At 35.8% G+C, this 26,395-nt stretch overlaps 1 protein-coding gene across 5 annotated transcripts in view; it reads left to right on the plus strand.

Moving 5' to 3' along the window:
• ABCA1 (ATP-binding cassette A1) overlaps positions 1–26,395 on the plus strand; it is a 198,441-nt gene that overhangs the window by 54,615 nt on the left and 117,431 nt on the right. For all 5 annotated transcript variants that reach the window (XR_016428135.1, XR_016428136.1, XM_089990662.1 and 2 more), the window contains 2 exons: positions 8,485–8,591; positions 9,139–9,201. Coding sequence is in view for 3 of the 5 variants with exons in the window: in XM_089990662.1 (XP_089846788.1) it covers positions 8,485–8,591; positions 9,139–9,201 (170 nt within the window). In the remaining 2 variants the exon portion in view is untranslated. The remainder of the gene's footprint in view (positions 1–8,484; positions 8,592–9,138; positions 9,202–26,395) is intronic.

The raw sequence follows: 26,395 nt of genomic DNA on the forward strand, positions 1-26,395 counted from the left end.
AGGCAAGCTGGGGGCGACCATGTGGAGATTTCTCATTGTTAAAGTTTGTTTTAGGGCCATGAGCAGATATAAAAAGTGTTAAATTGTATGTACATACATAGATACATATGTATATATATTATGTACACACACACACACATATATATATATATATATATTGTAACTAAATATTAGGATTTAGTTTCTTCTTAGTTAGTTTTTTTAGTTCTATTTGAACTAGTCAACATAATGTTGACTAGTCAAATAGAGACATTGGAGCAGGTCCAACGGTTCTATTTAGAACTGTTGGACCAGCTCCAACGTCTCTTAGGTGTTCCATGTCATGTATAAAAAGGGTTGAAATCCCTCATTTGTAGTAATACATTTTGTTGCATTTCTTTGATTAATAAAATAATATTTTTTCTCTTTTGTGAGAATACCCCTTAGAAGGTTTTGTCTGTGAACTCCATTGTGAGTGTTTCTCTTGTTGATTGTCCACTTGTGTATTTTGTGGTGATATTTGAATATCACTATTTTCTTTCATGGTATCAGAGCTTGATGATCAAGCTGAATATTTTTATTGGTGCATCATGAAGCATGCCGCTCAAAGCTTCAAAGTGTTGAAGCTCATTTGTAACTCCTATTCAAGTGCTTGTGAGATCATGATTGTGCTTTTTTGAAGTTTCAAGTTAATGATTGGTGGTGCTTACTTGGTGGAGTGCTTGTGGCTCATGAGATTGTGATTGTGCTTTTTCAAGTGATAGATTGGTGGTGGAGTGCTCGTTTCCTTCACCTTGCTTACTCCTCTTTCTTCCTCTTTATTCTTTTCTTCTCGTTCTATCTCCTTCAGCCCTTGTAAAAATGGATGACAATGAAAATGTCACCATAAAACCCATAAAATTCAATGATTTTAATTATATAATATGGACTTCAATTATGAAGCACCTCATATGGGGAAAAGGGTTATGAGGCCTAGTGGATGAGACCGATCTGGAACCCAAGCTAGTCCTTACCAAAGTAGAAGGTGAAAAGGAAGTACCTCTTACGGAGGTTGAAAAAACAAGGCAATGGTCACCTATGATAAAAAAATGAAAGGAATGGAGAATGGGGCGTGCCAAGATTGTCTTGGCTTATTAGTAGTTTTGATATAAAAAGGTGCTCTAGCCTTGCTAAATTGAACATGTAAATAAGACATGAGATTATCTCAAGAGAACGTATTATCTTAAGGATATTGCATATGTGTGCAATTTGCAAGACAAAATCCAGAATATGATTCAAGAGTATAAGAGTATTAAAGAATACTATAATGAATTGTCCGAGCTTTGAAAAGAGTTAGATCTTCTTGAATCAAAATGACATTGTCTCGAAGATATAAAACTCTGCCAAAACTAAATAGATGCGGAATATTTTTACCAATTCATTAATGGATTGAGGTCAGAATTTGAATCCACCAAATTCGTTCTTCATCGAGGGAAAGTTCCCTCAATTGAAGACACTATAGAAGAATTAATTATGAAGGAAAATATGTTGAAAAAATGCTCCATTAAGAATGAGGATGACTTGGTCCTTGCCGTATCTATACTGGAGAATTACATACGTACTTATAATCCACCATACTATAGAAGACAAGGAAATGAGTATGATAGAAATAAGGCTATTTTCCACTTTTGTCGCGAACTTGGACACATAACTTGGGACTTTTGAGAAGAAAGCCACTTCAATTAGCTCTCCTCAAGAATTCCAAATGACATTGCCCCTACCCAAGAATCATCTGTTGGAAGCATGTCCCTGGCTCAACTTATGGAAGCTTTTTAGCCTCTTCTCAACGGAGCGTCTTCATCCACTTGAGCAGTTGTCTCGTCCTTCTCAAGTCCTGGTAAAAATCCTCGGCTTCTTGATTCAGGTGCCTCGTTTCACATGATACATATCAGTAACATTTTATTTGAATATCGTGGTAACTCAAGTGTGTTCAGTGTGTTTACTATGGATGGTACAGCTCTTAAAATAAAGGGCATAGGAAATTTTGAAAAAACTTTCTCAAAATTCAAAATTTTTTGTTATTCAAAAAGTTAGATTTATTCTTAAATTAAATTTAAATATTTTATCTATCTTACAAATATATTATCATAGATGTAATGTCTCCTCCTCTAATGGATGTTGGGTACGGGATTGCCAGTTAGGGAAGCTGATTGAGGGAGGCCATAGGGAAAGAGACCTATATTACATGGATTTTTTGCAAATTACCAAGAATATGTTATGTTATATTACATAGATTTTTTGCAAATTCCCATGAATATGTTATGTTGTAATATTCAAAAAATAGATTTGACTTTATGACATAGATACATTAAGTCTTCTGTTTATCAAGGCCTTTTTTTGTCTGCTTATTCCATGTTAGATTTAATTGCTTATACTGATGTTAACTGGAGAGATGATCTCAATAGCCGACACTCAACCACAGGTTTTTGTGTTTTCTTAGGAGAATCATTGATCTCACGACGATGTAAGAAGCAACAAAATGTTTCTCTCTCTTGAAATAAAGTAAAATACCAAGCAATGACTACAACCGCTATGAAGGTGGTCTGGCTCAGAAGACTGTTGGCTGATATGGGCGTTCCGATTATAGGAGCATCATGAATGTGTTGTAACAACAAATATTCTATCTACATTGCCAGTAACTGGACCTTTTACAAGCATACTAAACATATTGAGATAGACTGTCATTATGTAAGAGACGAGTATCTACAAGACATTATCGATCTTCCCTATGTTACTTCAGAATATCAGTTGGCAGATTTCTTCACCAAACCTCACATTGCTTTTAGATTTCACTTTCTCTTAGGCAAACTTTCAATTATTCAGCCATAAAGTTTGAGGGGGAGTGTTAAATTGTATGTATATGTAATGACCCCAACCGACCCGAAAAAAAATGGGATTTTTTTAAAGCATTTGCGGAAAACCTCCCAAGGACCCGAGGCACATCACAAATTTAATATATCAAACCACAAACCGTTCTATGCATTGAATCAACTTGAAGTAATAAATCAACTTTATTAATTAACTCAAAAAGTCAAAAAGTCTAAGAATATCAAAATCGACTATATCAAAATCATGCCTTCTGGTCAGAACCCAAACACCATCACAAGTCTCGTATCCTCCAGCTACCTCATCCAAGACATCGCTGAGCATTTGTGTCTGTAAAACAGTTTTTAAAGAATGGGTAAAAGCCGAAGTCCTCGTACAAATTCCTCTAAAAATTCAAACATTAAAGGAAATAACATAAATCAATTCATGCATAAATTTTAGAGGAAATCACAAGCAATAACTTACCATAACTATCTTACCATTCAAGCATTCAACCAAATATCATGGAGAATCAAACATGTAAAGATGTATGAATTACTGTTGAACAGTAAAATATGCATGATTCAATGCACATGAACGAATAACTTATTAAGTTATTTATCAAAGTTCCTTTTGCATGCATGTCCCTATTTAAATGCATACAAATTTAATTTTCACTTTTCCTTAAATCCGCATATACTCAAAATGGGCACAATTCCTAAAGTTCAAGTTAAGTTCTCAATTATAGCTTAACACAAACATTTGTATTTTATTTACTGAGTTTCACACGTGTTTATCGACTGATATCAGGAATCCTCACCTTCCATCGGAACATTAGTAATCCTCTCTTAATGTCGGGACATCAATGAAAATCCTCAACCATTGACTCCACTTTCTTGGTATACCAATAACTACAATTGATTCAACAACAGTACCTCCTGCAAAGTGTCTGAAAACTCTCTAAAACCGTGGTCGGGAAGTGAACCACACATTCGGGTTCTGGGGCATAATCACAACGGAGTTTTAGTATCCTCACACTTCCCTATGACCGTCATCTAGGATTCACACACTGTGGAAGGGACATCAATGAAGATATTAATTACATTGTTTGGGTCTCTTTTACCATTTCAAATCAATTCCAAGTTCTTTACACAAGGACTATTTTTCAAATCTACATACAAAAACAATGTCAGGCCCTGTCCTTTACAATTTAACAATGTAATTAAATTTAAAAAACAAATAATTTTCAGAAATTAATTTTGCAATGCATAATCAAAATCAACAACATTGGAGCAACGCATGCTCCCGGCCTACACATGCCTTCAGTGGTTCACACATAATTACTAACATATCTTAAAAAGTAATTTATGCAAATTGCAAAATTTCAGTGGACTTGAAACACATACACAGTTTCCCAATATGTTCACAATGCATATTCAAAATACAAAAAGAATGTACATTATGCCAAGTACATACGCATGCGAACCCAGTGCTTGCAGACCCTACCATTTATGATCAATTTCATGCATATAATCAATCAAACATGCATATGATCACAGTCATGCAAACATCTAATTAATTTCAGATTCATGTGTGTGATATGCACAATTGCAAACTGATCGGTTTAGGATCAGGTTCATGTATCAAATAAAAACACACTTTTCGATCAGATTTATGTACATGATCATCTTCATGTACATAAATCGGCTATGTAGAAATTTACCCACTGCTGGTCAGATTCATGTACATGATCATATTCATGTACATGTATAGACCATCAGAAAGCTATCCACAGCTTGTTCGGTTCATGTACATGATCAAAATCATGTGCATGTATCCACTACTCACAACATATCCATAACTGGTCTGATCCATGTACATGATCAAAATCATGTACATGGGTCTGATCATGTACATGGATCGACCAGACTAAAAATAATCATATCAGTAGCTGGCTGATCGATGTACCTGATCAAAATCATGGGCCAGTCATACATAATTAAATTCAACTGGGCAGAAAAATAAGTAAACAGTCGGCCAGATATGAATTAAATTCAGCTGGGCTGAGCCAGACATTAACATCATCATAACAATACCTGGTCTGATCTATGTACATGGATCAACCACTCATAAAGTAAACATATTCCAGCCAGGCTGATTCATATACATGATCACATTCATGTACATGGGTCGGCCAGACATGCGTATGCATGTGTTAACAACTGGTCTGATCCATGAACATGATTAGATTCATGTACATGGGTTGGCCAAACATGTCAAAACATGTACACAGCTGAACTAAAAATAACTACTGAATAATAAATATAACTGCTGAAACAAAAATATAATTGATGGTCAGATTCATGCACATTGACCAGAAACCACTGGTCTGTTCCATGTACATGATAAAATCCATGTACATGGATCGCCAGTCATATATTAACATAAATTGGTATGATTCATGTACATGATAATAATCAGTTGGGATGATTCATGTACATGAATCAGCCAACATATTATAACCGCTTGAACAAATAAAATCAATTCTCTAAACTACATGTATATTACAATATGCATGAGCAATAAAATCAGCAAATCAGAATCACATGTATATATTCAGTATGTATAAATAGGAAAAATCAACAAATCTGAATTACATGCATAATTTCAGGTCTAAACTACATGCATATTTTTAGATGCATAACCAAGAAAATCGACAAAATCTGAAACACATGTATATTTTCAAATACATGCTCAAGAAAGTCGACAAATCTGAGAATATATATACATATATATTTTTAGTATGCATGAACATGGGAATTCAATAAATCTAGATATATATATATATATATACATATATATCTTCATATTGGATGAACATGAGAACTTGTCAAACCTGATATATATATATATATATATATATATATATATATATATATATATATATATATATATATTCAGATTTGCTTGAACAGAGAAATTGACATATATGAAAATTAACTATATATATAGCCTTGAAATCATATTTTCCTTATTTCTCCTCTAAAACTATGCCAAATTAATTTATACATATTCCTTTCCGTGCGAATTGAGAGAGAAACCCATACCTTGATTCGTAGATCGAAAACTAGAGAAAAAAAATCAATGGATGATGTTTTATTTTATTTTTCTCTTCTTTTCCGATTTCTTTCTTTTCTTATTCTTCTCACACGATTTCTCCTTTCTTTCTCTCTCTCTCTCTCTCTCTAACATGAATTCTAGAGAGAGGCCTTCTAGTCCCCTTTTTATATTTGTTTAAGGTGTTCTAGATAGGGGTTGACGTACCCTCTAGATCCTCCTCTATAAGAGTAGAGTTCTACTATGTGTAGAACTCTACACTCTTATCCATCTAGATTTTATCTCTTTTAATTTTTTATTTTATTTAATTAATGATCTAAAAGAATATTCCAGGGAGGATTCCCCCTTCTAGAAGGTCTCATGGGGTAGAGTTTTACCCCAAGTGGAACTCTACCTCATTCTTACTTTAATTTAAAGGTTAGTTGAATTTAAAACTTTAAATTTTAAGTAGTTTTAAAATTGCCATGAATGGATTCTGGATCTAAATTTGGATCAAAGATCTAAATCTATATTAAAATCCAAATGAATCTAATCTGGACCAAATCCTAATCAATATGGATCCTAGACTAGATCCAGATTCATACTAACTTGGATCAAACGTAGCGGATCCAATCCGATCTAAACCAGAAAAAACTTCAAAAATAGAGGCCGGTCATTTTTGAAAAATGCATTTTTCGGGCCAATTATAATCCGATTTAGAGAAAACAGATCTCCTACGAGATCTACGTTCCGAGGTGGATCTAACGGTGGTCATACCTCAATTTCGCTTCCGAACTTTGCCAGAGTTTTACCTGAATTTCGCTCGAATTTTACTCGAATTTGAAGGTTAAAAACTAAAAATTTCTCAAATTATACTTAACTCAATTAGCTCATGTCAGTAGGCTCTTGGCCACGTCCAGACCTAGCTGACGTCACCTCTATTTAAATCATTTTCCAATGATTTTATCAATTTTAAATATATATATATATATAATTCAAAAATTACATTTTTGACTTTTAAAAATCATGAAAAAATATAAGATATTACAGTACATACATAGATACATATGTATATATTAGTATGTATGTACACCTATATATATATATTGTAACTAAGTATTAGGATTTAGTTTCTTTTTAGTTAGCTTTTTTAGTTCTATTTGAACTAGTCAACATAATGTTGACTAGTCAAATAGAGAGCCATTGGACCTGCTCCAACGTCTCTTAGGCGTTCCATGTTGTGTATAAAAAGGGTTGAAATCCCTCATTTGTCGTAATGCATTTTGTTGCATTTCTTTGATTAATAAAATAATATTTTGTATCTCTTTTGTGAGAATACCCCTTTGAGGGTTTTGTGTGTAAACTCCATTGTGAGTGTTTCTCTTGTTGATTGTCCACTTGTGTATTTTGTGGACTTTGGTGGTGATATTTGAATATCACCATTTCCTTTCAAAGAGCTCCACCAAGTTGATGAAAGAAATTGTCAATTTGCAGTTTGACTAGACTTGGGATGAGTTGGATTGGAATTTTTGGGTAAAAGTATTGATATTTAATGTGGTCATTAAATGTGATTAACCATTAATTGTGATCGTAGAAACTAGGTTACACTGAAACCTATCATGTGTATCCTTTGTCAGCAGAAAACACACTCGACACACCCACCCTTCATGGGCACAGGCAACCTTGTGTTGGACGTGGTCAACATTGTATCCTTATCTATTTCTTGTTAAGATCTTGATTAGTTATTTTATATTTTCTTTTTCCTTTAAAATTTGTCATCAATTATGTTACATTTCACTTGGCAACTTATATTTGCTGTTAGATGTTTTTAATCATAATGATTTAGTTGTTATTCAAGAAGTTGCACTTGAAGATGATATTCATGTGGGATGTGTGTGTGAGTAGACAAAATAATTTAAGGCATCCATTGCAACTATTTGAGGGGACTGGGGAGAGAAAATGGAGAGTGAGAGTGCTCAACTATCTTTTTTATTTGTCTTTTTCTTTCAAATTTTTTCCTTATGATGAATTGGATTTGGGTGCGTGATGACGGAGGCCAAATCAAGCTCTCATATTTGGATAAATATAGGAGTTTGTAACCCCTGGTGAATTGAATCTTGACAGATGCTTTGGGCTCAAAGTTCGTGAGATTTAAGCTTAGTCCCATCTTTGCTTATTCATTTGCATGTTGTGGACTGACAGGCATAGATGATACATTGTATATGAACAATAACACCTCTTTCTGTTCACTTTTAGTTGTTTTAGTAACTTGAGCTATTTGCAACATTTAGTGTTTTTTAAATGCTCACATTGGTATTTCATTTGGTTAGGTTCTACTTTCGCCACACAAAGAAAAATCAATTTCGGTAGTTTTTGGTTACTTAGGTGGTATTCTTTTTTGTTCTTTGAAAATTTCCTGACAAAAATCATATGTTACCAGTTTCTTTATATTAATTGCGATATACTATGTTTGCATGTTAGTGATGGTTTATTTTTCACAATTTTCTTCTACAACTGGGATACTTATTATAAATGATGCTGATCCGTATTCTTGTAATGTGGAAGGTCATAATGGAGCTGGCAAAAGCACAACAATATCAATGCTTGTTGGCCTTCTTTCTCCAACCTCTGGTGACGCTGTTGTGCTTGGGAAAAATATTAGAACAGACATGGTAACTGAATGAGTATCAGGTTCTTAATAATATGGTCACTTCTTCACAAGTCATTCAGAACAATTGAATCTAATTCTTCTGCTTTAGGCACATTTGTTTGAGCATGCAGTTTTTGCAGTGATCAGAATACATTAGACTCACACTTGACTTTTAAGTCATACTTGTTTGTTATTCTTGCTAGTTTAAACTTTTTTTTGGTTGTGAATATTGTGTGCCTTTATGGTGATGTCTATGATAGCTTGCTTATTTTGATGCCTCTCCTAAATCTGTGTTTGTTTCTAAACCCTGAACACTTTAATCTCAAAATGTGAAATATGGGCCTTTTGACATTCTATATTCATAGATATCAGAGGTAAAAATTCTCTGGAATGCTTTTTGCACATCATGCAATTTGATTTTAGTGGAAATGTTTCTTCCCGTACATGTATTCACATATGGCCATTATATCTCTTGAATGATTGCTTTTTGTTATTCATATAAGTTCATTTCTTCTTTTTTCTCAAATTTGGGATATTCTCAAACTTCTGTCATCCTTTTCTTGTGCTAGAATCAAATACGAAAGGAGCTTGGTGTATGCCCACAAAATGATGTGCTATTTTCTGAATTGACTGTAAGCAACTCTTAATCCTTTTCTGTGAATGGATATTTTTTGATATATATTTGTAGTATATAATGTAGTCTATGCTCTTCTTTATTCCAGTTTAAGACATATTTACTACTACAACAAGGTACCTTGGAGTTAGAGTCTCTCTCTCTCTCACACACACACATTGAGGCTTAAAAGGCTAGATACGTGGATTATATATAGACTGATACTCGGTGTGGATGAGCATAGCGTATAGATAAGTGCTACTACATCTACTTACGCATTTTCAAGTACATAAGACTTCACATATGGATTTAGCATGGTTCATTTAGTCTAACAAATTATATGTAAAAGACCTTTGCTTATAGTTACAAATTAGTGCAATCTAAACCTTTCATTTTTGTTGTTTAAATACATTTCAATGTGTAAAATTTTTGGTCCTAAAGCAAATGAGCCATGATAAATCCATTTTTGCATTCAGATTTACCTGAAAATGTAAGAATAATGATATAAGTGGTGTGCACTGTTAGAAAATAACATATATATGTATATACTTGAATATATATATATATATTTATATATATATATATACATACTTTTCGTAATACCAAGAGTATGTATATGTATATATATATATGTATATAACTATATATTTAAAGTATATACTTATATTCTTGTAATACTTTTTTATTTATTTATTTTTGTAATTTTATTTCTTTCTTATTTTTTTGTCTTTTTGTCAAACAGTCATAATTGACTAGAGCTGTTGGGCTGTCAAAACAGCCAACAGCCTTTTTGTCAGGTTCTGTCAAACAGTCAAAATGTTGACTGTTTGAATAGAGCTGTTGGGCTACTCCCAACGGCTCTAATTAGAGCTGTTGGGAGTAGCCCAACAACTATCCCAACAACTATTTTAATAGCTCCTCTCATGTAATCTCTCTATAAATAAGGGCATGCTGCCCATTGTAATTTTAACATAAAGGTAGAGGGTTTTACCTCTTACATATTCAGATTCAAGTCTATGTCACACGGACTCGGCTAAGGAGGTGCCGCACCCGAGTCGACATGCCCCGACACGGGTGCGGACTCGGGTACGGCTTCGGACTCGGCCCGGACTCGGTCAACGCCGAGTCGGACTCGGTCAACGAGTCCAGGCCGAGTCCGTCTACATTTTGGACTCGGTCAACTTTGACCGAGTCCAAAAATGTCCCTAAAAAATCAAATTTTTATATTTTTTATTTAAAAAAATATATATAAAAAGAGGCACAGACTGTGACTGTGCTGCAGTCACAGACTGTGACTGTGCACAGTCACAGGCTGTGCAGTGTGCACAGTCACAGACTGTGCACAGTCTGTGACTGTGTGACTGTGCACAGTCTTACAGTCTGTGACTGTGCCTGTGACTGTGCACAGTCACAGTGCTGTGGACTGTGCCTGTGCACAGTCACACTGTGGCATTTTAAAAATAAAATAAAATAAATACATTTTGTGCATCCATGCGACTATTGAAGAAATCCAATACCTAAAGAAAAGAATGTTTCAGTTAATAAAAAGGCTTCCATCTCCATGATATTTTAAACTAGAAATTATTTAACACACTTAGTAAATTTTGAGAAAATGAATCACAAAAATCTCACATAACAGGAAAAGTCAATACCGTATAAATGTTTTCAACAAGCTCAATAAAATTATATATATATATATATATATATATATATATATATATATATATATATATATATATATATATATATATATATATATATATATATATATATATATATATATATATTTTGCCGAGTCCCCGTGTCCAAAAATTTTAAAATTGTGCCGCACCCGTGTCGCACCCGCACCCGCACCCATGTGACATAGATTCAAGTGCATTTATGCACTATTCTTATGTTTGTGCTGTGGAGCATTTTGTATGCTATTTTGGTTTACCATATTTGGTGAATGTATGTTTTGTCAAGTTGTTTGTAGACTTGATTGTGTGTAAGACTCTTTACATGGTATCAGAGTTTGGTGTATGATCAACCGGTGAGCTGCCTCGTAAAGCGTGCCTTCTCTATTTCGTGATTGGTGGTTCCTTTTTTTCTTTGAATTTATCGTGGGTGAATTTTTCCGCACAATACAAGCAACTCCAACTTCATTCCGCCATTCAAACTTGAAGGAAGCAACTATAACATTTGGGCGGGACACTTGGAGACATTCATCAAGGGTCAAGGTTTGTGGGGATTTGTAAGAGGTACTATTCTTGAACCCACTCCCAAAATTACGTTAGGTGAAAATGACGTTGAGACTAGTCTTGAAGAAAAAAACAAAGCCATGGAAGAATACTACAAAAAATTAGATGAATGGGAAATGAAAAATGCCAAAATTCTTTCATGGATGCTTAGTGGAGTTGAGACAAAAATTGCCTCAAACCTTTTGTGTTACAAAAAGGCAAATGAAGCATGGGAATATCTTAGAGGTATGTTTACCGAAAAAGATATGACTCACAAGTATTATCTTCAAGAAAAAGTTAGAAATATTAAGCAAGGAGATAAGAATATAAGAGATTATTTTATGGAGTTATCTTCCATTTGGATCCAACTTGCCGAATTTGAACCCAAATGGGAAGGAAAGTGTATAGAAATGCGGAGAGTTCAAGTTGAAGAAGAGAGACTTTTCGCTTTTCTCTATGGTTTGAGACCCGAGTTTGAACAAACAAGGGCCTCCTTGCTATCATCTTCATCACCTCCTCCTATTCATGAGATTCTCACTAAACTTAGTGGAGAAGAGACTAGGCTAAACATGAGTAAAAATGTTAGTGTGCTTGCTACTTCTAGCAATGGTCAAGAAGAGTATTGCGCACTTGCCGCATCAAAACCAGGACACTATATCAAGCCATATAAACCTCCTTATTTTAATAAGAATCGAGGAGAATAAAAAATCATTTGCCATAATTATAATGAGCCCGGTCATATTAGGCCTCAATGTCCTAGATACAAATATAGGCCTCAAGAAAAGCGTGTTGCGGCTGTACCATCAAAACAAGATGAAGATACTTTGAATCTCAAAGACCTCACCAAATCATTATCTCAACTGACGAAGGCATTGCAACCACTGCTTAAAGGATCTACCTCAGGAGCGGCCATTTCAACCTCTTCTACTCCTGTTATGTGCTCTTGGCTTCTTGATTCAGGAGCTTCTTTTCATATGACCCCACATAGATCTATACTATCAGAATGTCAACCTAATTCAAATGCATCATTTGTTTCCACTGCCGATGGTATTGCCTTGGAAATAGAGGGTGTTGGAATTTTTAAAAATGATTTGTCAAAACATAACAACTTTTATATTCCGAAAATAAGACTTATACCAAAACTTCATCTTAATCTACTTTCTGTTTCTCAAATCTCGGATCATGGATGTGATGTCATTTTCTCATCAAGTAAATGTTGGGTGCAGGATCGCCAGTCCGAGAAATTGATTGGGGAAGGTTCTAGGCAAGGACATCTCTATTATATGGATTTTCTTTGTATTCCAAAGGAATCATTTTGCAACACTGCCCAAACAAAAGACATACGGACTTGGCATCATAGACTTGGGCATCCAAATATAAGAAAATTAAATTTTGTACCTATTACCAAGAATCTTTGTAAAGATAATTTTGAATGCAAAGAATGTTTACTTGGTAAAATGACAGTCTTGCCTTATGGTCAAAGAACTTTTTACTCCTCAATGCCTTTTGAATTAGTTCATTCGGATGTATGGGGTCCTGCTCCTGTAGCCTCTAAAGGCGGATTCTCCTACTATGTTGTGTTTATTGATGACTTCACTAGATATTGTTGGATTTACTTTCTTAAGTATAAATCAGATGTATTTGCAACCTTCCAAACATTCCATAACATGATTAAAAATCAATTTGAAAGTAAACTGAAAATTCTCAGAACTGACTCTGGAGGAGAATACTTGTCAAATGAGTTTAAACAATTTTTAGAAAATGAAGGAATTTTACATCAAAGATCATGTCCTAGAACCCCGCAACAAAATGAAATTTCAGAAAGGAAACACAGACATATTATGGAAACTACAAGGACTCTTCTTATTGCTAAAAATGTTCCAAAAAATCTTTGGGCTAAAGCTGCATTAACCTCAGTATATCTTATAAATAAGATGCCCTCCAAAACTTTATCTAATGAAATTCCTTTTGAAAAATTATTTAAATATCAACCTGACTATCAAAGACTGAGAATTTTTGTTGCAAATGTTATGTTTTAAATGATAAAGGAGATAAACTATCTTCTAAAGCTATTTCCTGTGCGTTCATTGGTTATTCAGAAACACAAAAATGATTTAAATGTTATGATACCAAAAATGATAAACTTCTCATTTCAAGGAATGTTAATTTTGTTGAAAATGAAAGTGGATTTGAAGAAAACATGTCGGAAGACATAAACTCTGATTATTCTTTCTTGTTCAAACTATTGTCTAATGATGAAAATATTTATGTAGAACCTCTTATTGAAAATAGAACAACAGTTGAACCAATAGTATACACTAGAAGAAATCAAAATGCATTCAATGAAGGTGTAAATCAAAGTAATCTTGAAGCATCAGAAATTCCTTCAAAACAAACCACTATTCGTAGATCAGAATGAACCTCAAGAATCCCAAATAAATTTGTGTCTTATGATTCATTCTCTCCTAAACATATAGCATGTCTTATAGCTATCCACTCATATTTTGAACCCTCATGTTACAATGAAGCAAAAAATTTACCTGAATGGATAAAAGCTATGCACATAGAATTAGAAGCTCTTAAAGATGCTAATACTTGGGAAATTCTGGATTTACCTATAGGAAAGAAGACAATAGGTTGTAGATGGGTTTTTAAAGTAAAAACCAAAAGTGATGGATCCTTGGAAAGACATAAAGCCAGGCTAGTTGCCAAAGGATATTATCAAGAATACAGAGTAGATTACGAAGAAAGTTTTGCTCCTGTTGCCAGGATGACTACTGTTCGAATGCTTGTAGCTATTTCAGCTATTAAAAATTGGAATATATTTCAAATGGATGTTAAAAATGCATTTTTAAATGGGAATCTCAATGAGGAAGTATATATGGATATTCCACCTGGATTAATAATTCCTTCAGGTAAAGTGCTTAAATTAAAAAAGACATTATATGGCCTTAAACAAGCACCTAAAGCTTAGTTTGATACTTTTAACAATGTTATTACAAGGTATGGTTTTAAACCATGCTATACGGATACAACTTTGTTTATCAAGAACTCTTCTGCTGATATTATAATTTTACTTTTATATGTTATGATATGTTAATTACAGGTAGTGACAAGGAGGGAATCAAGAAAGTAAAACAGTTTTTGAAAAATTCTTTTGAAATGACAGATCTTGGGTTTCTAACATACTTTCTTGGTATAGAAGTTTCATACTCTAACCGAGGATACATATTGTCACAAACAAAGTTTGCTTCAGATATTATTGACAGGTCAGGACTTTCAGATGATAAAGTTGTTGATACTCCAAAGATTGTCAGAATGAAAATGCGAGCCGATGATGGAGTTCCTTTGGACAATCCAACTCTCTTCAGACAGCTAGTGGGATCTCTTATGTATTTAAGTATTACAAGACCAGACATAGCCCATGTTGTACATATAGCCAGTCAATTTCAACATGCCCCAACATCAGCTCATATGAGTGCAGTCATGAGAATTATTAAATACATCAGAGGCACTATAAATACAGGAGTCTTTCTGTCCTCTTCTTCCTCCTTAGATCTTATTGCATATTCTGATGCTGATTGGGGAGGAGATCCAAATAACATGCGCTCAACAACTGGTTTTTGTATATTTCTAAGTGAATCTTTGATTTCATGGAGGTGCAAGAAACAACAAAAGGTGTCATTATCATCTACAGAAGCTGAATATAGAGCAATGACAACTACTACTATGGAAGTCGTGTGGCTCAAACAACTGATTTCAGATATGGGGATTCACCTTCAGAATCCTACAAGATTGTGCTGTGACAATAAGAGTTCGATATACATTGCTCGAAATCATACGTTTCATGAAAGAACTAAGCATATAGAGATGGATTACCATTTTGTTCGTGAAGAATATTTGAAGAAGACTATTGATCTTCCCTATGTGACATCAGAATATCAACTTGCTGACTTCTTCACCAAGGCACTATGCTCACCAAGATTCAACTTTTTACTTGACAAACTTTCGGTGATTTCACCATAAGTTTGAGGGAGACTGTTAGAAAATAACATATATATGTATATACTTGAATATATATATATATTTATATATATACATACTTTTTGTAATACAAGAGTATGTATATGTATATATATATGTATATAACTATATATTTAAAGTATATACTTATATTCTTGTAATACTTTTTTATTTATTTATTTTTGTAATTTTATTTCTTTCTTATTTTTTTGTCTTTTTGTCAAACAGTCATAATTGACTAGAGCTGTTGGGCTGTCAAAACAGCCAACAACCTTTTTGTCAGGTTCTGTCAAACAGTCAAAATGTTGACTGTTTGAATAGAGTTGTTGGGCTACTCCCAACGGATCTAATTAGAGCTGTTGGGAGTAGCCCAACAGCTATCCCAACAGCTATTTTAATAGCTCCTCTCATGTAATCTCTCTATAAATAAGGGCATGCTGCCCATTGTAATTTTAACATAAAGGTAGAGGGTTTTACCTCTTACATATTCAGATTCAAGTGCATTTATGCACTATTCTTATGTTTGTGCTGTGGAGCATTTTGTATGCTATTTTGGTTTACCATATTGGGTGAATATATGTTTTGTCAAGTTGTTTGTAGACTTGATTGTGTGTAAGACTCTTTACATGCACATCTGCACCAGAGAGTTGTGCGTGTTTGATGTGTATATAGGGTTTCTAAACATTGAATTACAAAAAAATTGTAACAAATTAGTAATGTAATGTATGCAATTAATCAACAAAATGGTCGCACTTTATTCCATGATTTAAATAAAACCCTGAAGATGTGGTCAATATGAAGTCATCAAGATGTTTGTAACTTTGAATAAAATAATGAAACTAACCATAAAAATCTGTTCAAAACTGAAAAAGATATCACACGAGCATAAAGATAGGGCAAGCATAACAGAGAAGAAGAGAAAGTGAGAGAATAACCCACAAGACTTCATTAGGTTCAAAAGAATGAAAAACTACAACATAGAAGGGGACGTCTCCTTAGGGTTACATAAGAAGACAAAAATGGTTGACTATAATGCCTAAAGCCATGTTACAAAAACACCCTTCTACAATAAACATATGTACAATCTTGAGAGGGCAGCATACACACATTGGTAAAATGCATATTAGTATATTACATTCCTTAACACTCCCCCTCAAACTTGAGGTAATGATAACACAATCATCCCAAGCTTGAAAAAAAATGATTGGAATGTCCTTAAGGACAAACTTTTGGTGACGCAATCTGTGACTAGCGGTTCCAACGTATGACAACGATATGATTCCTTCTAAATAGACTCTATGGGTGAAATGACAATCTATCTGAATGTGCTTGATTCTCTCATGAAAAAACGGATATTTGGCAATATGAATAGCACTCTGATTGTCACAATACAAGGTAATAGCCTTCTCTACAATAACTCCCATACCCTGCAATAACCATCTTAACTTTGTAATCTCTACTGTAACTTGGGCCATAGTACGAAACTCGGCTTCCGCTGTGGACAAAGCAACTCTCTGTTGCTTTTTACTCTTCCAAGATATCAAGGAGTCCCCCAAGAATATACAAAATTCAGTGGTAGAGTGGCTATCATGAAATACTCCTCCAAAGTTTGCATCACAATATGCTTTCAGCTCTAATGCAAATGAAGCAAAAAAGAATAGTGCATAATGCATTGTGCTCTTAATACATGTAATAATTCTCAGCACAACTGCCAAGTGAGTTGATCTAGGTGCACTCATAAACTGGTTCACTACATGCATAACAAAGGTAATATCTAGCATGGAGATGATCAAGTAAATCAAACTCCCTACGAATTGCCTGTATACTGTAGGATCATCGAGAAGTTCACCATTTGAATATTTTAACTTGCAATTAGCTTCCATAGGAGTGTCCACCTGCTTCTTGTCTTCTGCCAACCTTGCTTTACTTATCAACTCAACTGAGCTATGTCACATGGGTACAGGTAGAGGGTACGACATGACAATTTTAAAAAATGTGGGTATGGGGACACATTGATATATATATATATATATATATATATATATCACATAAATACAAAATAAATTAAAAAAAATCAAAATCCATTTTTCCCACAAGACAACAACATAAATTAATTTAACATTTAATAACCAACTAAACTAGTAACCGGCAAATAACTTTTATTCAAAGAATCAAAATTCAATAACAAGTAAAGCTATAACTAACAAATTAACATTTAAGAAACAAATTATAACATGCTAATAACAATTTAAGATAAATAGATAATAGACAGCAATACCTAACAATTACTCAACAAACAAAATATAAAAAAACATTCATAAACATAGTATCAAGTATCAACTATCAAGTTAACAAATAACAAGCTTACTAAAAAGACAAAAAAGTCCAAAAATCCAAAAAGGCCATAACAAAAAAGTCATGGCTCACCATTTTCTTTATTACCCATTTCAATGGATGATGAAAGGACAAGATCTTCTAATCTCATGTTTTGAGTTTTCAAGTCATGATCTCCTTCCAAATTAAAATCTTTAACATTAACATCCTAAAACTTGGTGCTCCCTTGCCCGGAAAAAAATTAAATCAATTATTTATTACATATGCAATAAAAGTATAAAACTTGATATACAAACTACAAAGAAGTAAACACAAAAAAATATAGTTTGGATGCCTATATTCTTCTTTGCTTCGTGAATGCAATCAAAAGTTAGAATGCACGAACACCAATTCTAGAAAACAAAAATATAGAAAAGCATTCATAAACATAGTACCAAGTATCAACTATCAAGTTAACCAATAACAAGCTTATCAAAAAGATGAAAAAGTCAAAAAATCCAAAAAGGCCATAACAAAAAAGTCATGGCTCGTTAGTTTCTTTGTCACCCATATCAATGGATGATGGTGTTAAAGTATATATGGATTATATATCTATATCAAGTATTTGTGTATTTCCTTTTGTAATGCCCACTTGGGGCAATTTAATCTTTTTGTTCACATGTAAATAGGCATGTCCACTAGGGACTTTTTTGTAATCATTTATTGTTTATCTTTTTATTTTTTTATTTATTTGTTTAAGGGGTAATAAAGGGGCCTCCCAAAAGAACTGTTGGGAGCTCCCCAACGGTCACATAAGCATTTTCAATAATATTCTCTCACTACTTTTAAGGATTCTATCTCATTATGTGTGATTTGCTCTTAGCCCTTTGAGGCTTGTATTTTGCTCATTAGTGGCTTCTTGTTTGTATACTAGTGCATTTGTCGTTGCACTAGTGTTTTATTACATGGTATCAGAGCCCCTATGTGATTGAGCACTCTTGGGACTCTCTTTTATTCTATTTTTTGTGTGCTTTTATTTTGCACACTTGTTATCTTCCTTCTTTCTTCTCTTCCATAATGGCTGACAAGGATGCAAAGATTGATCTCTCATTCAAATTGAATGAGACTAACTATAGAATATAGGCGGCTACAAGAGAAAACAACCTCAAAGGTAAAAAAAACTTTGAAAATTTGTATGTGGTACGATTTCAGAACCTCAACTGAAGCCCAACAAGAAGAAAATAAATAAAAAGCTTTGAACGAAGAAAAATCCAAGGCCATTGAAGAATATCAATCCAAAGTTGAAGATTGGGAAAGTCAACCATGCCAAAATATTGGCATGGTTTATGAACAATGTGAAAATCAAAATTTGTGCTAATCTACTCAAATTAAAGAAGACAAATGAAGTATAGTTCTTCATGAAAGGAATGTACACTAAAAAAGACCGTGCTAGATACTTCTTTTTGCAATAAAAAGTGAGAGCAACCAAACAAGGAGATATGAGTATTAGAGATTACTATAGCACTTTATCTCCTCTACGGGATGAGCTTGCTCTCTTTGAACCCCAATGGGAAGAAAGTGTTATTGCTATGAGGCAAAAACAAATGGGGAGAAAAATTCTTTCAATTCATTTATGGGCTTAGGCCCGAATTTGAACAACTACGAGGATCCCTACTTTATAGGGATTCAACTTCACTTAGTGAAATTCTTGCCGATCTATGTTAAGAGGAAACATGTTTGGCTCTAAAAAATGATATTCATGAAGTACATGTGGTATCTAAACCGAGCAATAATATGAGGACATATAAGCCTCCTCACTTTTGAAAAAGCAACTATAACAACAATGGTGATAGAAGAAAAAATGTGTCGTCATTATAATGAACCGGGACATCTTAGACTCGATTGTTCTAAGAAAAAAGTGGCTTCTATTGAAGAGAACTCAAACAACTCAAAAGCATTCATTTAAGTTCCCTTTTCCATATGCATGCCCTATTAAATGCATACAATTTAAGTTTCTCTTTTTAATTACCATCGCCCGCGGATACACCCAACGGGTAAGATCCCCGAGGTCAAGTTAGGTTTCCAGAGTAGCTTAACACACAATTTGTATCTTATTACTGGGTTTTAACTTAGCCCTCGACCGAATCACCTTTGGAACATTAGACCTCCACATCTAATGTCGGGTACACAAGGGATACCCCACGCCCACAAGTGCCACTTCCTTGGTACCATAGACAATCACAGCTGTGACAAACACACCACTCCCGGGTAAAGTGACGGACTCTCCCTAAAATCGTGGCCATGAGAAGGAACCTCAATATCGGGTTTAGGGGACCAAAATTAAGCACACAGAGTTTTGTATCCTCAAAGTCTCCCCAAGACCGGATTTCCAGGATCTTCATTCTACTTACGTAAGATCACAAAACATAATTTGCACTATTCTTATTTCTTATATTTTTATTAAAGTCAATTCTTTAAGTTTGCAACATTATATGCAAAAGTAAAGTGAAAACCCGCATCCTCCCTTGCGGGGACCCTTACGGGACTCCAGCCCGTGAGGACAACAGGAAACAATGTAGTAGTGTGCCATACCAACTTGTGTGGTTTAAGTGATGCAATTAAACATATAAGAAAAACAACCAAGTCCACGGCTCTCAGGGCCGATGATGATCCATTAAGCCATCGATGCATCACACAACAAGACCAAAGTGATATGTTATATAACATCAAACTATTGTGCCAAATGCACGTGCACCCGTACAAAACAAAGTCAATCATAAGCATGTAATTTCCCACCTCACATGTATTTTTTTGTCATGTGTATTTCCTACATCCATACACAAATATCCATGTCAAGGCATACTCCATGTGGGTGGGTGGGTGCGTGAACAAAGTTGTTTATTATGCATGTCCATGGTAAATGAAACCTCAATCATTTAGCATTTGCATACTTTTCTTGAAGATGAGAATTCATATCAATGCATAGAAACATTAAGTAAATACTCAACAGTCAATGAAATATTTTCTTTTAATGAAATGATTTCTTTTCAGTATACACCTTTGATACATGCTCATACTCAATATTCAGACTTAACATAAATGCATAATTTCAGCAAATGCGTGAATTCACCATCAACATGTAGATATTCAACAATTATACATATGCCCTAAAATCCCCAGATTTTGGAGTTCACACATGCTCCCAATTTATTCACGTAGTCAACACTACAATTGAACAATTAATCATACAGACCTGTTTAGTCATAGGCATTTAAAAATTTCGTTCCAGCATGCACATCACTGAAACCCTACCATTCGTCAAAGTCCAGAAGTATACAGATACAACACCTGCTACGAGACATATGTATTGGTTTATTTATAGTTTTATTTTATCATATTCCTTTTTTTTTCTTACATTTCGGCCATATGGATAGGATGACTCAGATTTTCCATGCCATAGGTTCATTTCCAAAGCTTCTCATAAAAAATACAACAACGGACATGATTCTGGGGAAGATCAACAAATGCAACTCCAATTCCAAAACAGGAATTTATTGTGGTAGGCATACATGCTGTTTAGGATGTTCAGTGCTTGGAACATCCCTTCTCCTTCTGTTGTGTGTCCAGTTTAACTCAATTCTACATAGCATGTTGGTATGTTATCCCCATTAACATGTGTCAATCCACAATTTGGAACACATGACAGTTTGAGTAATAAAAATTTAGAACATGCACTAATGTAGGTATGGGGATATACTCAGAACAGGAAATTACCTGAACAGTATGAAGTTAACAAGAAAAAAAAATCAGAACTTGCTAAAATCTGTATATTAAATCGATAACACCTAAATATATTCAGCCATCGGTTAAGCAATTGCTTATTCAAAAGAAATACACGGCCTTCATGCAGGTTTACTAAGAACATCACAAAAAAAAGAAACTCAGCAGGTTACAACACTAAAATTTTGTTCTGCTGCGTTCATGACAGTCGAACTAGGAACCCCCTTAGCATCCATCGAACTCACTTAGAAGGAGCCGACGATAACTCTTACTGAAAATGAATCCCTTTTTTGTTTTTGATTTACCTGAGGCCCCAAGCTAACACCCAGCCGACTGGCTGAGTTGGCTGGGCCTGCCTTGGCCCTGCCACGACAAGCACAGGTACCCAGCCGACTGGCTGAGTTGGCTGGGCCTACCTTGGCCCTGCCACGACAAGCACAGGTACCCAGCCGACTGGGTCAGCTGGGACCCTGCCAAAACTAACGCAGCGCCTTGCCTGTTGCCTACCACCATCAACTGAAGCCACCGACTATATATATATATATATATATTTTCAGGGTTCCCATCCAAAGAAAAGAGCACAACATTGAACCAGGGTTCGATTTCTCATTTATTTTCACAAGAGGGGACCCGTACCTCTGTTCGGCATTGGGTGGCTGCTGCAATCACGTGAGGTTGGTCTCGCCGACCCCGATTGCTCACTGTGAGGGGTTGATATCTCCGCCTCCGATGACCCTGCTGTCGAACAAGGTTGCGTCTCCTTCACGCCGTGCGCACGAGAGAGAGAGAGAGAGAGAGAGAGAGAGAGAGAGAGAGAGAGAGAGAGAGAGAGAGATCTCGGGACCCCCCCCCTCTTTTTGAAGGGGATAGACTAGCAAAAAAATAGGAGCCGATCTTCCCGCCGGCGGCTGCGCTTCAAGCCCCTCCCTTTTTCCCCATGCGATTTTCGTTAGGGTTCTCTCTCAGAACCCTAACCCCTTTCTCTTTTTTTTTTCTCTACTTCAGATTTATTGGGCAACCCTTATCGGGTTGCCTTTTTACCCTTATGTGTTTTTGTTACACAGGGCGCGACCCGGGTCCGGACCCGAGACCCGAAAACCGACCTTGAGTTGGGGTGCGTCTTACCTAAACGACATAGATCCACAAGTTGGATCCAAATGGATCCAACTGTGGATCCTCGACTTAACTTTTTTAATTTTTTAAAATTAATATTATTATTATTAAATCATGGTTGATACCATTTATACATAATTACCCCTTTATGGGTCCTAGATCCGAAATGTGGATCTCAGGCCCAATTTGCATATTTCGAAATATTTTGTAATATAAACAAAAATTGGTAGCGAAAAATTACGATTTTTACAAAGGCGACAGGGGTGCTTCGCCCCGACCTGACTGCCTGGTAGACACAGGCGGCAGGGGTTTCACCCCTGCCGACTCACCGAAAAACAACAGGCGGCAGGGACGTCGCCCCTGCTGGTCTGCCAGAATAAAAAGGGGGGTGGAGACAAAGGCTGCGTCCCTGCCTATCCTGAAGAGAAAACACAGCTGCCGGCTGAAAGACCAAGAGGCAGGGGGCAAAGCCCTTGCCTGCTGACTAGACACAGGCGACAGGGGGATGCTGCCCTTGCCGAAAAAGCGAAAAGAAGCAACAGAAGAAGAAAAAGACAAAGAAGAAGAAGACACGTAGAGGGAGGTTACCCATGGGAGGCGAAAGCGACGATGTGCAGGGAAAAATTCGCCAGCGTCTAGTGCTGGCACATGAGCGGAAGGGAGGAAGAGAGATGTAGGGAGGGGGAGAGGCAAGCAAGAGAGCTCTGATGTCGGGGCTCCTGTCGAAACAAAGATGCACGAGGGAGAGAGAAGGCAATGCGGGGGTGTCGGTCAAGTTTGCCGGAGTTGGAGGTGGTGGCGGTGGGTCGTCGACGGCTTGTCGGAATCACAACAGAGAGGGAGACGAGAGGTGGGGTCGCCGAAGGTGCCCATGGGGGAGAAGGGCGAACACAGAGAGAGGGTGAACGAGGGTAACAGAGAGAGGGTCGGCGCTCCGGCGAGCCGTCGGTTGGAGGTCAGATGGGAGGAGAGACCAGGGCAGGCGGTGGAGGTGGGGAGGGCTTTCTCAAATGAGAAAACCCTAACCCCTCAGTTGCTTTATAAAAACACGGGGGTGGGGTATTCAGTTCGGGTCCAGACCCGACCCGGGTCTGATCCAAAACAATTTTTTGTGGGTTTTATAAGTTGCCATTAAGAACTGACATATCTATCAGGTGGATGTCAAAAATGCTTTTTTAAAATGGTGATATACATGGATCCTCCACCAGAATATGAAATTCCAATAGGAAAAGTTCTTTATTTATGTAAAACTTTGAATGGTTTAAAACATGCTCCTAAAACCTGGTATGATAGATTTAGCTCTGTTATGGTTAAATTTGGTTTTGAGTTTTGTTATACTGACACTGCTATGTTTGTTAAGCAATCTGATACAGGTGCTATTATTATTCTTCTCTAGGTTGATGATATGATCATTACTAAAGGAGCTAAACAAGGAGTTAGTTTTATAACAAATATTTTTAAACAAAATTTTGAAATGATAGATGTAGGCTTCCTTAGATATTTTTTAGTTATTGAGGTAGCATATTCGGCTCGTGGTTATTTTTTAACTCAATCTACATTGAGATTATTGACAGGTCTGACATTACAGGTGGAAAGATGATGGATACTCCTAAAGTTGTCAATGCAAAGATGAAGATCGATGATGGGACACCCTTGAAGGACCCCACTTCTTATCAGCAGATGATTTGGGCCCTTACTTATTTAACGATTACCCGACCTGACATTTCTCATGGAGTGTATACAACAAGCCAATTTCAACATTCTCCTATAACTGTGCACATGAGTGCCGTTATGCACATTATTCGATATTTACAAAATTCTGCTTCTAAAGAATTTCTGTTTGGTCTTCCTCTTTCTAATTAACTGCATATATTGACTCTGACTAGAGATAAGATCTTAATGATAGACGCTCAACTATGGGTTTTTTCATGTTATAGGTGATTCGTTGATATCCTAGAAATGCAAGAAGCAACATGACATGACTACCATGACATCTAAAATCGTGTGGTTGAAAAGACTTGGAGGACATGGTGGTGCATATGCAATCACCCTCAAGGTTATGCTGTGACAATAAAAGCACCATCTAAGTAGCAGACAATCACACATTTCTTGAATGAACCAAGCATATCGAAATGGATTGCCAATTGTCAGTCCAACAGCTCTATTGCTAGTCAAGTCTGGACAGGACTTGACTAGCAACAGTCATTCTAGTTCAAACTGAACTAGATGACATAAAGACAAAAAATAAAAATAAAGGAAAAAAATACAGAAAAGAAAGAAATAAAAAATGTATTTATATATATATATAATAATATAATATTATTATATATACATATATGTACAGTTTTACATTTTAACACTCCCCCTCAAACTTACGGTACAATGAGCGAAAGTTTGTCTAAGAGAAAGTGAAATCGGGGAGCAGCGAGAGGCTTTGTAAAGAGGTCTGCTAACTGATATTCTAAAGTGACATATGGCAGATCAATTATCCCGTGTAGATATTCCTCTCTGACGTAGTGACAATCCATTTCGATGTGTTTGGTGCGTTCGTGGAATGTTCTGTTACTGGCAATGTAGATCGCACTTTTGTTGTCACAACACATTTGTGAAGCCTTTGTTGCTTCAACTCCCATGTCAGCAAGCAGTCGTCGGAGCCAAACTACTTCCATGGTCGTGGTTGCCATGACTCTGTATTCAGCTTCGGTGGATGAGAGAGATACCTTCTGCTGCTTTTTACACCTCCACGAGATTAATGATTCCCCTAAAAAGACACAAAAGCCAGTGGTTGAGTGTCTGTTATTGGGATCACCTCCCCAATCAGCATCAGTATATGCAATTAAATCAAGAGAAGAGGAGGAAGATAAGAAAAGTCCTCGTGAAAGAGAGGACTTGATGTATCTGATAATACGCATGACTGCTCCCATATGAACAGAAGTAGGAGCATGTTGAAATTGACTTGCTGTATGAACAACATGTGCTATATCTGGTCTGGTAATGGATAGATAGGAAAGTGCCCCGACAAGCTGTCTGTAAGGAGTAGGGTCAGGGAAACTGGTGCATCCTGATCTTTAGGCTCCGATCCAGCAATTGCAGCTCTTTTTTCTCTCAGCTCCTTAAGTTTGGGACATTGTGGCCTGTAGTGTCCCGGTTCATGACAATGATGACAAATAACTTTCTTCTTATCATAGTCACCATTTTGTCGGTTAAAGTGAGGAGGCCTATATGATCGAACATGATTCCCTGGTCTAGACACGGCTAAAACGGAATCATCTTCAATTTTTAAAGAACCTTTCCGGAGACGATTTTCTTCCATTGTTAACTCTTCAATAGTTTCAACAATAGAAGGAATTTTTCCCCGGTGAAGTAGGGCCGATTTAGTGGTTTCAAATTCCGGCCTTAATCCAGTGATAAACTGGTAAAAATGTTCAACATCGAGTTGTTTCTGACGAAGCTCGATGTCTTCGGCACAATGCCACTTTGGTTCTAAAAGGGAAAGTTCTTCCCAAAGTTCGGACAACCCATTGTAATATTCACGAATAGTTTTGTCTCCTTGTGTCATCATTCAAACTTTTTCTTAGAGGTTGCACACGTGTGCAATATCTTTAAGGGAATACATATTCTTAAGGTATTCCCATGCCTTATCGGCATGATCAAATTTGGCAAGACTTGAGCATTTTTTAATGTCAACGCTATTGATAAGCCATGACATTATCTTCGCATGAGATATTCTTCATTCTTTCCATTTCTTCTCGTATGAGGCAATAG

The sequence above is a fragment of the Nuphar pumila genome, chromosome 15 (assembly GCF_984573655.1).
Source record: "Nuphar pumila chromosome 15, dmNupPumi1.hap1.1, whole genome shotgun sequence".
NCBI classification, from domain to species: Eukaryota; Viridiplantae; Streptophyta; class Magnoliopsida; order Nymphaeales; family Nymphaeaceae; genus Nuphar; species Nuphar pumila.